Genomic DNA, 13876 nt, shown 5'->3' on the forward strand with positions numbered 1-13876 from the left:
TATATCCGCCGAGGTCCTTTGCCTAGCCTTGCCTGGTGGCCAGTTTAGTTGGGGCTCACTGTGATCCTCTGTCATCTGTGGAATGCATTCCACAAGCTTCGCCTTTTGCAGAAAGACAAACGGGAGACCTTGTTTCTTCCCATTCACGCTGCAGATGTCTCTGTTCCTGAGTTTTAAACAACAATAAAGACAAAAAGCAAATCCCTGTAGTAAGAAACCAGACTTTTCAAATGAAACATTTTATTGTAAATAGCTCCTCATAGGTATTCCTCGTGCTTCATTCCCCACCCTCCCTTGTTTTTTGTTTTGTTTTTTTGTTTGTTTGCTTTGATTTTTTAAAATGTTTATTTTGGGACTAGTGTTTCCATGGGGTGTGGTGTTACATTAAAATGACCCCCCTGCACAGCAGGGGTAGAATGTTTCTTTGTAACTTTGGTTCCATGCCCAAGACACATCTTTGCTTGATCTGTTGAAACTGCTTCCATTGCTGATTTTCTTTTCTTTACACAATATATGTTTATAGTTCTTCTCTTCTGGTTTGACATATACATGTTTCATTAAATGCAGCATATATTGTAGATTTTCAACAGGGTCATGTAGGAACTGTCAAGTAAGAAACCTTGAATAATGGCTTTAAAATACACAGTTGTAGTCCTGGCTACAAGGTAGTTCTTAGCTTTTGATCTCCCTCTCACTGTTGTAAACATTTCTGCCATCTTTGAAGGTTTAGAAGCATTTGTCTTTCTGGGGTCTTATCCGTGTTTTCGGTTACTCTGTAAAACAGAGGGAAAATTCTTTAATCATCACTTCTGTCCATGGCTGAAACAGGAAAAAAGTTCTTAAAAAAAAAAAATAGAGCTCTTTCAGGTCTGTGATCTTATGCAAGTTACATCAATGAAGTTTCTAAGCTTAATTACTTTAGTTTTAAATAAGAAAATAGAAGGTCTATTTTAAGGGTTATTGCAACATAATGCATATAAAGCAATGAACAGTTCTTGTTTCATAATGAGTGGCCTGACATATTAGCAATTATCATTGTTGCCTTTTATTCTGTGTCCTTCTAAGACAATACCTTAAGAAGCTCTAACGAATTATCATACCCCCAAATATAAATGTAAGATTATTTGAGAAGCAGATCTGTCTATGCCCTTCAATGACTTACTTTTACGTCACACTTCCTCCTCAACAATTGTATCCAGTGCCAGGTGGCCTCCACCCTGAGGTCGCGACCTGGGAACTATGCCATGCAGCTTTCTTCATTAGCTCCAGTGATCTTCCTGAAAAGGTATGTCCCTGGGCTATGCCAGTTAGGAATCCTAGCCCTATTCTGCTATAAGTCTCTATGTCTGGGTTTTCAGTTGGTAAACAGCCAAAGATGGCACAGAGGACATGCTGTCATGTACTACTCAAGAGCAGGGCCCTTAGAGTCTGAATAGTATGGATAAAGAAAAATGGGATTTCCATTTTCTCACTGTGTGTCCAAGGACAAGTTATTTAAGTTCTCTAAGCCTTAACTGCTTCATAGGTAAAATAAAAATACTACTTCTGTAGCGGAATTATATTGGTACTCTAGATAGGGTGATCAAGACCAAGATCCAAAGTGGGATCCTCGATCCAAGGTGGGAGACACTTGGTACCCCAGGAAAGTTGCCAGGCCACCAACCAGACACAAATTAGAGATTCAAAAGAATTCCTGCCCTCAGCGCAAGTCAGAACTATTTGGAATTCCTATCTGCAGGGCCATTCTGCTCCTAAAGACTAGACTGGACAGGAATGAAAGAGTGATAGAGTCACAGAGGAGAACCAGTAGGAGGGAAGGGCAGCAGTTGAGATGGAGGAGGAGGGACGCCAAGTGGCATAAATAGACATTGGGGGTATTTGCACAAATGACACTCACATTCCACTGCTCAAACACAGAGCAATGCTTGCCTACCGCACACCTTCCTTTGTCTCTCTGGGCAGAGAACTGGAGAGGGATGGCAGGGCCAAGAGAAGGGCGGCAGCTTCCTTCCCAGCAAGACGGCGTGGCAGTGCAAGAGCTTGGGTCTCAGCTGGTCAGGGAATACTGCTGTGGGCATGGCCTGCACAGCCTCTGAAGAAGGCACACGCACGTTCCCCCAAACGGCTAGGCCTTCACCACCCCTCACCAGAAAGCACATCAGGAACTGCTCAGTAGCAGCCAGAGAAATACCATCAACCACCGGGGGAGGGTTACAACCGTGGTCAATGGAGTTGACAGGCATGTAGCCTTTTCCCTCTGCCTCTGCCCTGCCCTCCAGGAGAACCAAGACTTGAAGAGGGAAGAGGGAGCGCTCTCTCAGAGCCAAGACCACGAACCTTCTGCTATACCTGGGATAGGGAAGAAATGCGACTAAACAGAGCCTGAGGTTGAATTTTAAATTGAGTTAGACTTTCAAGAACTGAAAGTGGCTAAAAAATGGGGGGAACTGGCCTAGGATATTTTTAAAGAATGAGAGATGAAATTTAGAACCTGAGTGAAAGCCATGTTTTGAGAAAAATAGATTGTGTTCATATTTACATCCCACTGAGAGGAGAGCCCTAAAACCTACTGACAAGTGTAATTCCCATATTCCCTTGGTAGAGAAAAGAATGGATCTTAATCTATATAAAAGACACTTTAAGGTGTATGTGTGTATATAATACGTATGCATATATATATCTGTACATAAAATATGGAAATACAGAAAGTCTTTTACTTGCAAACTTTCATTTTACATATTCTCAGAGATAAATCCTAAATTCTGTTTCAAAACACATAGGCATCATTTCTGCCTGTCACAAATGAAGTAAAGCCCATCATTTGAGTAAAACCATGTTGGCTTAAAAAAACAAATGGGCTTGTAGTCTCCCAGAATACTAACTTTCTGTACAGCGAGAATCTGTAAAGGAACGTGGAGTGAAGCCACATGTATTCAAACAGGCATTCCGAATACGTGAAGCGCTATCCAACGGTCCTCCATCAATGACCAATTTTCAGTGAAGGAAAGGTCAGTACGCTGTAACTCAAACTGCATAGAGTATAAATTCATCTTTGGTTCAGAAGGCTGACTGGATATTACAGAGCCTCAGGGACTCTTCAATGGGTTGCTTAATGTCGATGAGCTTTAGTTTCCTCCTTTTTCCTCCTCTGTAAAACAGCGATTGCAGCCATCATTCCTGAGAATTTACTGCCTGCCATCAGGCTCTAAGTGAATGAGCACAGCGATGTCACTTCTGACCTGAGACTCTCGTATCCAAGTACGCACCAGGCCAGCTGCTTCATGGATGACACTTGGCGAATATTAGTCGGGTTCAATTGGCAGGCTACTTATGTTCACTATTCTTAAGGGTTCTCTAACTGCTAGAAGGTAGTTTAGATCTAATTTACGGCCACACACTTAGAGGCATATTGATTAACAAACTGTAGTCACCTCCTGATCTCTAGTTACCACAAATAACTGCAAATCCGGGACAGCAGTCATGCGCTCTTCCTGCTTCCTGTGTCTCTATAAAGGGCACCACCGCCCAACCAACTGTACTATCCAGACCCCTGAGGGTCTTCCAGACACCTTGCAATCCATCCACCCTCATATATAGTCATCATATGGTAAAATATTCAATTAAGGGTGGCTCTTATTACTGCCTCCATTTTACAGATGAGGAAATAGACCCTGTTAGTACGTGTTGGTCTATGAGAATGCTACGCAGAAAGGGAAGTAATATTGAATGAAATGTAACTGAACTCAGAGGATCAGGGGAGGCTTCCTTGAGTCCCTGATTTTACAACGAGATGGGCAGGACAAATGGATATTAAATAGTTGATCGTGGTGTGGGAAATATATAGCCCAAGTAGACCGAAGCATGTCTCACAATGCATGATCCAAGCTAGAATGCTTGGTATGTCCTAGGCACTCGGCTTTTAGTGTGTCTTTCTATGTACCAGGTACTATATTGGTTGCTTTACTTATATAACATCACCTAATCCTTAGAAAAATAGTAGATGATAATACCTGCTAATACTTTACATTAAGAAATTAGTGTTTAGAGAAGTATAATTGTTTTTATTTTGTAGGAACACTCTATTAAATAAAATAGATATGAAATACACTCTTTCAATCATGACAGAAATATCCTCTTTCTCTTCCTTACCATAATGTCATCACTATCATTAAGGAGTATTTATTGATTGGGGTGCCTGGGTAGCACAGTTGGTTAAGCATCCAACTCTTGACCTTGGCTCAGGTCATGATCTCATGGTTCGTGAGTTCAAGTCCTGCATCGGGCTCTGTGCTGATGGTACAGACCCTGCTCGGGATTCTATCTCCCTCTTTCTCTCTCTGCCCCTCTCCTGCTTGTGCATGCCCTCTTTGTCTCTCTCAAAATAAATACATAAACTTAAATAAAAAATACCTAAAAATAAAAATAAGAAAGAAGAAGTATTTATGGATTTTCAACTATAAGCTAGGCACTATCTGGATATTGGGGTTACAAGGACAAAGGAAACATGTATGGCCCCTACCCTCATGAACCTATATAAATGAAGGAGAGAGGCATTGTTAATTAAAAACAACAACAAGCAAAACAAGTCAAATGCATGTGAAATATTGCCCCGAGTGAAATCAAGGAAGATTTCCCTGCAGGAATAACAAGTGAGAGATCTGAAGGATGAGTGAGTAGATAAAGCAGGGCTGAAAGTACTGTGCACACAAAGACTGTGTGGGCAAACCCCTGTGGGAGGCAGAAGGGAGTAAGACTCAAGACTGTCTGCAGTGAGATCACACAGGGCTCGGCTGGCCACATGAAGGAACTGGGATTTCACCCTAATAACGATACTTACCCAGGAAGGGGGCATGATTAGATTTGTGTTTCCTAACACTCACTCAGCGGCTGTGTGGACAGGGAGTTATAAGAGTGTCCGGAGAAGCAATGAACTGAGTTAGTAAAGTATCCCCCAGGGAGTTGGGGGAAAACATATTTGTTCTTGTATCCTTTCCTTTGTTCACTTATTTTTTAGGTTATTATCCAATGACATATAAAGAACAAATCAGATAGTTATCTTGGTATTATACTACTATGCTATCCAGGGCTACAATCTAACATGTCATAAATCTGCTTTCAAATTCATTTACTCAACTATTGATCCATTCATCTGTCTACCCTTTTGTGCATCAGTTAATTTAAAATGTATTCAGCAGCTAGTCTTTAAGAACTGTTGTAGACATTGAAGATACAAAGATAAAGCATACCCTACACTTTCTTAATAGTCTACACTGTATGACAGATAGGGAAACAATCTTAATATGACGACATGAAGGCTAATAGATATATCTACATAAAGAAAGACTGATTAACTGGCATACAATGATTCATCTTACAGACTTTTCCTATCAATATAAAAGGAGTGAAATTCTTCATTTTAAACAATAAATTGTTTAATATTGCCATTTGTTTTCCATAGGCCACCTGAAGGCCTTGGTGGGAGGAGGGACTGAAAATTATAACTGTAATAAGAAATGAATATTTGCACATTTTAATGGAGAATTTGTAATTAATCAATTGTGGCTGTTCTTATACTTCAGTATATATTTAAAAAATTTTTCTGGATCAGAACAAGAACACAGTATTATGTGCCTTTTAATATGTTTTATGTTACTAGACAGGAAGTGAAGATATAGAGCTATCAAGTTCAAGAGTCATGGTTGACACAAGAATCATTAGGAAGGGACCAGTGTAGAAATGCCTGGGGGGCTCAGTCGGTTATGTTTCCAACTAGGACTCAGGTCATGATCTCATCATCTGTCACTTTGAGCCCTGTGGTGGGCTCTATGCTGACAGCTCAGATCCCAGAGCTTGCTTTGGATTCTGTGTCTCCCTCTCTCTCTGCCACCCCTCTCCTGCTTATGCTTTCTCTCTCTCTCTTTCTCTCTCAAATATAAATAAACATTAAAAAATTAAAAAAAAAAAGGAACAGGGCATGTAGACAAAGGATCATGATAACTTGTTCTCTGTCTGGTTTTCCAACTTCATAATGAACAGAGCTGGTTCCATTATATTCTTTATTAATCCATCTCTCTTCAGAAGAACAGGGTTTTCAGTGTGTTATTACAGGCTAGATATAACAACCTGGTGATAGCTATTTCTGTACTCCTCTTGTTTTCTTCTTTCCTTTGTCTTCCACTGTAACTAACATGGAAGAATTTGTGGTATACTACTTCTTTAGAATAAATAAACAGAATGCATGGGAGGATGATCTCTCTTAAAGCTACCTGGGGTTCCCCTCCTTAAGATAAAAGTCCCAATAGGGGCGCCTGGGTAGCTCAGTTGTTTGGGTGTCTGACTTCGGCTCAGGTCATGATCTCACAGTTTGTGGGTTCGAGCCCCGCATCAGGCTCTGTGCTGACAGCTCAGAGCCTGGAGTCTGCTTCAGATTCTGTACCTCTCTCTCTGACCCTCCCCTGCTTGTGCTGTCTCTGTCTCTCAAAACTAAATACAAAACATAAAAAAAAAAAGATAAAAGTCCCAATATAATCTATGGACCTGCATTACTTAGCCACTGAGAGCAATAAGGGTGCCTTCTTGGGAGCCTTCAGCAGCTTCTAGATCACGACGGACAAAAATGACTTAGGTAACTGTAATTGCCAAAAGAAAAAAGAAGCATGAGTTGCTTCACTTTAAGGAAGATATCTTTACATATACTTTAAGTTAGTCTTGGGTTTAAGAGCAGAATATAAACCTTTAATTTAGTAGAAAAATATTTTTATGGTTATGTGCACTATGCCTTTCCTCTCTACAGACAAGTCAAGCATTTTCCCTGCTTTTTTTTTCCCTACCTCTAGCTCATCTGCAATGGAGATAAAAGTGGCATTAATCAATTTCCAGTCATGTCTTATTTAAATCTAGATTACTCCCTGAAAAGAGGAGATGAAAAGGCAACTACTTGTTTTGGTTTAGGTGGTAAACTACGGGATAATGCTAGAGGTTATAATTTCAAACTTATATATTGACAAATTCAGTAAACAGGATAACCAACTTTTAAAAATAGTAACAGCTAAGAGTTGCTGATGATTGAACTATGTTCCAAGAGATGCAATTAATCCTTCATATGCACAATCTCATTTAGTTCTCTCAATATAACCCCATTCTATAGGTAATACAACCACTTTACAGAATAGGAAACTTAATCTCAGGTGGATCAAAGCTACCATGACATAGCCTGTAAATGGCAGGATCCAAATTTAACAGTATATCTAATTTCAAAGCTGTAACTCTAAACTACTCAGCCATTTTCCTATTCATATTTTAGACTCCCCAGATTCACTGTCACATTGATTTGCTGTACTCTTATTAGTTATAATCATGATCTTTCATTCGACAGACCATAAGTGTCAGTTATGTGCTACTCTGGAGGAAAAGCAAATTAAATCTTGTACAACCCTCAAAGAGTCACACAAAATGGGAAAAGGTAGAGATGAGCACAATGTAATTTCAAAACCCATTAGCCCAGCAGTACTGCCCACGTTGCAGAAGACACCTCTGACTGTGATATATATGAACAGAAATGGTGCTCACAGTGTGGCAGCCGTGCCCTCTCCTTTGGGAGGCAGCATGGTGGTGCAAAGTGGCTAAAAACCTCTAGAGTGAGGATCTTGGTACAAATACTAATCCTGCCAATTGTAGCTCTATGGCCTTGGAAGTCCCGTGCTACTGTTTCTCCAGCTGTAAAGAAAGGAATAAAAGCAGCACCCACTTTACAGGGGGCGTTGTGAGGTTTACTGCATCTACTGCTGAAAATAGCCTCGCGTGTGTTAGCCATTAATGAGGTGACTATTTGAACCTACCCATTTTCTGACTAGTATTTATGAGCCTTGATTTTTTTCTTCCCTCAACTACCACATAGTACTTGGGTCCTGTTTCTTTCTTTCTTATTCTCGGTGGGGGAGAGCTATTTGTTTTCTAATGCTCTGGCCACTCCTACCTCCTCCTAGAAAATCTCACCCATTTCACCTTACATATTTTCACTCAGTTTGAGAGGCTCAATCCTCTTCCTATGTTCTGCAAGGTTACCATCCCTCTTGCCAGACAAAGGACAGGTGGCAGTCTGAAAAGAAACCCTTTTGGAAGAAAGGACAAAGCCAGAGGTTGGTTATGTGAGGACATAAACTTTCTGGGCATATATGCTTAACTCCTTCCTTGTATCGGGCCATGCTAAAGCACTTTTGCTTGCCGGTTCCACACCTAGGTAACAGGGTTGTTGCCCATGGAGACAGCAAGTGTCTCTTCTCTATTTTTCAACTTGCTATAGAAAATGTTGAATAACGTGAGGTCCAGGAAAGGTCCCTGTGTAATAGAACTTAATAGGAAAACCAAAGTGGACACAGACCATGACATATGGATATAGAAGAGCACCTGGCCCTTCCTCATTTTTAAATAATGCTATTATGAGGTGCAGTGTGTGTACCCAGGTGGACATCAGAATCTGGTATGCTTGCTAAAAACACAGATCGGTCCTTGCTCTCCACCCGTCCAACCCTCTGTCTCACCTCTGCCTCCAGTAACCTGATCCACTGAGTCGGAGGTAAGGGCTTGGAATCTGTATTTTTCATACCTTTGGGAATCAGTGTCTAAGATTATTTATACATGTATTCATGAGACAAAGACTTGTTCAATTAGTAGTAATAAAACTCTCATTGTTCTACATTGGCATTGAAAGTTATCTTACTTGAAAAAAAAATCCAATTTCACTTAATAGCCTGTTTTCCTGAGTTCTGATGAAATCAGACTGGGAGAAAGGGTTAAAAATAATCAGCCATTTTTAGCTTGTTAAGCTTACAGAGTCAGAATTTTCAAGCTGGAAGAGAGACTAAAAATATACTTGGCATTTCTTCATTTCGCAAAGAGGGAAGCAGCTCTTTCCATATAATGAAAGATGAGAATACTGAGCTCCAGAGACACCAGGACTTCCCAAAGCAATACGGTTAACTAGAACAATATTCTTGATTTCCATATTTGATGGTTGCTTTGTTTTTTTTAATAAGCACCCAAATGGACTGGACCTGCTTCTTTTTTTTACTTTAATGTATTTTTTTTCAACTGAAACACAGTTGATACACCATGTTGTTCGTTTCAGTTGCTCTGTTTCTCATTTTATGGCATTTAAGGTAACCAAACCAAATGTATTTGATTTTAAACCAAACGAACACGGGCACTACTAGTAACTATATACCGCATCCTTCCAATCAAATACCTCTTAGAACCACATTTTGAGAATTAAACGAAATCTTACCTTTAAGAGGCACCTTGACATCAAGGCCATAGAATAAAGGCAAGAGAGAAGAACAAGAATAGAAACAGAAACTGCAGAAGAAAAAGAAGAAGATTATGTAAATCTGAATTTCTGTAGTGTCATTCATGTAGTACAAAACCTCAAACTCTTCCATTTTGCTCATCTGACCACTTGTCACATACATACCAAGTACCTTTTGTTTAAAAAAAAAAACACTGGGGCGCCTGGGTGGCTCAGTCAGTTAAGTGTCTGACTTTGGCTCAGGTCATGATCTCATGGTTTGAGGGTTTGAGTCCCTATCAGGCTCTGTGCTGACAGCTCAGAGCCTGGAGCCTGCTTCGGATTCTGTGTCTCCCTCTCTCTTTGCCCCTCCCCCACTCATGCTCTGCTTTTCTGTCTCAATAATAAATAAACATTAAAAAGACATGTTTTACTTATCTATTGGCAAAATAATGGGAGGAACAACTGGTGTCAACTAACATGGACTCACACATTTTAGAATTCTGAGGGGGGGGTCTAACAGATATTGGACCTAAGCTCCTAATTCTTTAAGTGAGAAAAGTAAGCACTGAACAGTTCATCAATAGTCTAACTGCATGTCACTTCATATCATAGTAAAAACTTGAATTTGGGCTTCCTGAATCTTACTTTATTCTATATTATTGTCTGCTTTGTAATGTGTGGCAGGGTAAATCAAAAATACAAAAATATGATCAGAGTATCCACTTCATCACTTAATGCTACCCTTGTTTGGTTAATGTGAGTAAGGCATAGCAGAGAGAATATTAATGTGGAAGATAAGCATATGATGAGTTATCCACAGTGGGCTACTTCTGAGGTGGAAATGCAGACACTGTCAGTAATTACATCAGGACAGCAGGTACAGCCTGGGTCTACCCTGGGCGAGAGAGGACGTAGGTATGAAGTGTGCTTGTACACCAGGGGACGCCTCGGACAATGCATGCGTGCTGCTGTTCGAACCTCTATGCTTCACAGATAGTCTCTCCTTCTTTGACTCATCAAAGTTAAATGGAGTCTGATTTGTCTCTCTTCACTGAGAACCTTCGCCAGAAAAGCAGATACTTGGGTGGATGACCAACTGCATACTAATTGTAGAAGGTCATAGGTCAGATCAGTGTTTTTCAAATACCAATTTCCTTGGTGAGGTGCTCCTACAGAGTCAGACTTTGACCTGGCCATCACACTTCAGTAGCATTTTGTTGGACATGACTTCCTTGAGTAACTGTAGTGTACGGCGTTCTAATGTTGGGCATGGTATCGGCATGTGTCCTTTACTGCCAAGGCTTACAGGGCTCTGGTTTCACTGGAGCAAAACTGCAGGGACAAGTTATAAACATGATGCTAAGAGCCAAGTATTGGTGACTTTCTAGGAGTCTGGAAAGCAGAAACTCTGTCCTTTTTTTTTCTTTTCCACTCCTCTAAGATGGAAAGTGGTAAACAGTGATGCTCGTAGCAGAAGATGGAGAGGAACCGTAGGCTTTCACTACTGCTCTGAGGAGGTTAGCTATCAGCACCACCTCTCTGGGTGTGAGGAGATGCCCATCACCTCACTGGTAATGAGATTCTTTGTCCAGGCATATGTGTGTGTGTGTGTGAGGGGGGCGAACGTAGCACATGGAGTCAGACACCTGGGCCTCAGGGCTTGATATGGACTGCTTATATGGTCCTGGGAACGGTGTTTAATCTCTCTGACCTGTTGTGTTATTATCTGCAAAAAAGGGGATCTTGATATCTGCTGTGTCTGTCTCACTGAGTAACTCTCAGGAGAGTCGATGAAGCCGATGAACATGGAAGTGCTTGGGCTGAGGTAAAACCGCATGCCTGAGGCAATTCTGTTGTGCGTGATCATCACGTGATGTATACTAACCATGTGCACAGAAATTAGGAACAAAGAATATTTCATGGACCCTCAGGAGGTGTTCAAGTACCCCAAGGAAAAGAAAGAGGAGTAGCTCTCACAGAGCTGAGCTTTAGCATTTCTTCTGGGCTTGTGTGCGTTAACAAGGTCAAGGGTGTGTCACAAACCTCGTCCCTCATTCAAATCTTCAGTCAGAAACCAAATGGATTGTTTTGAAGTGGCTTAATTTATTACTGTATGTGGAATATGCTCCTCTGAATGCTAAAGAATCCTTGTTCACCATTATGGATGTTACCCCATTATCATGAATGTTTAAGAAGTTCAGATTCATGAAATGAAAAAGTTCAGTGAACATACTCTTTCTCCTTCCTCTAAAATTTCCATGAGGTTTATTAAGAAAATGCCTAGGATTGGGGTGCCTGGGTGGCTCAGTAGGTTAAGGGTCTGACTTCAGCTCAGGTCATGATCTCACAATCCATGAATTCAAGCACCGCATTGGGCTCTGTGCTTCTGTGCTGACAGCTTAGAGCGTGGAGCCTGCTTCCAGTTCTGTGTCTCCCTCTCTCTGCCCTCCCCCACTCACACTCTGTCTCTCTCAAAAATAAATAAACATTAAAAAAAATTTTTTTAAAGAGAAAGGAAATGTCTAGGGTAGTGACATTAATAGATATTTTAAAAAATCCTCCTTCCACTTTTCAGTTTGGTTTTCCTTACATGAATGAGGCCTGAACCAAACTGAAGTTTCTGGTTTTAACTTCGACTTCGTCTTGGCCAGTCACAGGGCAGGTTAAGACTTCGCACAGAAAATTACTAGAACCAAGAGCTAGCCATTTGTAGCTGTGGAAAATGGAAGGCATCAGGCATATGCATTGACATCCGGAGAAGCTGGAAACAATCCCCACCTTCTGTGGGTCCCCCTGCCAAATACTGGGAAGTCGGACTCAGTCCTTGTACACTTCACCTTTGCCTCATTCAGTCCTGGACAACTAAAAATTACATCTGGAAATTTAAAAAATTATACTTTTTAATCAAACACCCTCAGTGTTTTGTAATTTTCACACAAGTGACCTCGTTTGTTCCTCATGGAGCCCACAAGAGGAGGTGAGGGCAAGCTTTATCATCTGCATTTTATAGGTAAGGCTTAGACACAAGTCTAGGTCACATAACCAAGGACAAGTAAGTATGTGAAGACCCATCCTACATAAGAATCCAGGCTGCTGATGGCCTGGCTTTTGGCCCCGACCAGCTCCCTCTGATCTCACATGTATGGGTAACTACAGAAGCAATTTGGGATGAAGAAAATCCTGATTGTTGTCACAGAAGCAGCAGATGGGTTTGCTATTTCCTTCTTAGGTGCCCACGGAAGATGCTGCAAAATAGCCATATTACTTTGCCACACAGGAATTCAGACTGGAACTCTAGGGAAGGCCTCTTACCATCCTTGCTGTGTTCTTCAGCACGGTGCTCTGGGCATCAGGGGCAGAGTCACTGTTGTTGGGGTAAGACTGTTTTGTTTGACTCACTGCAGCTTGTCTAGCACCCCTGGTGAGCCCTCTCCCTTCCTCCGCTGTGCACATTCCCAAATGCCACCTTTCAGAACTACTATGCTCTCCCCCAAAGTGTTGGCTGACTCGAGGAGTCTTTCAGGCCACTGGGGAAAGTGACATAAGGGCCTCATCATGATGTGTCAACCTAAGTTTCCGGACTTACCATGAAAGGGACACTGAAGCACAAGGAAGAAAGGGCTTTCTATCAACAATAACAGGGATGATTGTTGTATTTTTTTTTCAAAAAGGGACCAAAAAGATTTTTTTAAAAAGTGCAAACCAGAGTCACAAAACTCAAAAGAAACTTTTGGAAAGGAAATGAAGATAAGAAAGGGGAAGTGAGGAAAGAAAGTACCTATAGCAAAAAATAGGAATCAACACAAAAGGCAAACATGTCCAGGCTAGGTTGCTGAAGACAGAACCTCTTCTGGGATGCTAGTGACTGACAGTGAAGTTTATATTGACCGTAGCAACACCTGCCTCAGCAAGATACACGGTAACAGAGAAGAGACACGACACGGTGAGTGAAACTCCAATTATTTTCTGGTCTGAAAGTTAAAGACTGAAATTCGCACTGAATTTAACACGTACCTTTTCTTCTAAGTCCTTTATCTGTCTTTTCTGGATGTCTGTTTTATCTTCTAAGTCACGAATTCTCTGAAGAAAGGAAAAAAGAGAAAGACTTAGTGGGTGTTTAACAAGACGATTATTCGCCAACCTAAAACACAAAACTTGTTACAAAAACATTAACATTAGTACTCAAAGCTAGAAGCATCACATATACATTTTTCCATACCCAGAAGATGGTTGGATTACCCACACTTGTGATGGAAAAGCACAGCATTGATTACATACGTATTTTTTAGTTTGCTACCTCTGTCTGGGCACCTACTCCTACAGACCCTATCCTTGCGAGGGACATAACATTCTCACCTCCCCCCCCACTGGTCCTTGGGCTTGGCCATGAGACCTGTTTAGCCAGTGGAATGTGAGTAGAAGTGGGAGTACCACTTCCTCAGACACACTGCAGTATATCCCAGACCTAGTGAGTAAGAAACTAACTGGGTTGTAGCCATTCGGAGTGAGATTCTTAGTTGATGATTACCACTGTAAAAAATGGCTAGAGGTGATGTTCACAAATGCAAACAGTCCCATTGTTTTTTGCTA

At 41.1% G+C, this 13876-nt stretch overlaps 1 protein-coding gene across 9 annotated transcripts in view; it reads right to left on the reverse strand.

Moving 5' to 3' along the window:
• Window positions 1-223: 223 nt before the first annotated feature.
• Window positions 224-13876, reverse strand: part of JAKMIP2 (janus kinase and microtubule interacting protein 2) — a 173815-nt gene continuing 160162 nt past the window's right edge. For 5 of the 9 annotated variants that reach the window (XM_029942222.1, XM_029942221.1, XM_029942220.1 and 2 more), the window contains 3 exons: window positions 13301-13366; window positions 9284-9354; window positions 224-773 (listed from right to left, as the gene is read on the reverse strand). In XM_029942222.1, the coding sequence (XP_029798082.1) occupies window positions 9304-9354; window positions 13301-13366 (117 nt within the window). In that variant the 3' untranslated portion in view covers window positions 224-773; window positions 9284-9303. Of the gene's footprint in view, window positions 774-7995; window positions 8112-9283; window positions 9355-13300; window positions 13367-13876 lie in introns of those variants that run through there. The other 4 variants (XR_003909849.1, XR_003909850.1, XM_029942218.1 and 1 more) reach the window with 4 other exon arrangements.

Source organism: Suricata suricatta, chromosome 6, assembly GCF_006229205.1.
Source record: "Suricata suricatta isolate VVHF042 chromosome 6, meerkat_22Aug2017_6uvM2_HiC, whole genome shotgun sequence".
In the NCBI taxonomy this organism is placed as follows: Eukaryota; Metazoa; Chordata; class Mammalia; order Carnivora; family Herpestidae; genus Suricata; species Suricata suricatta.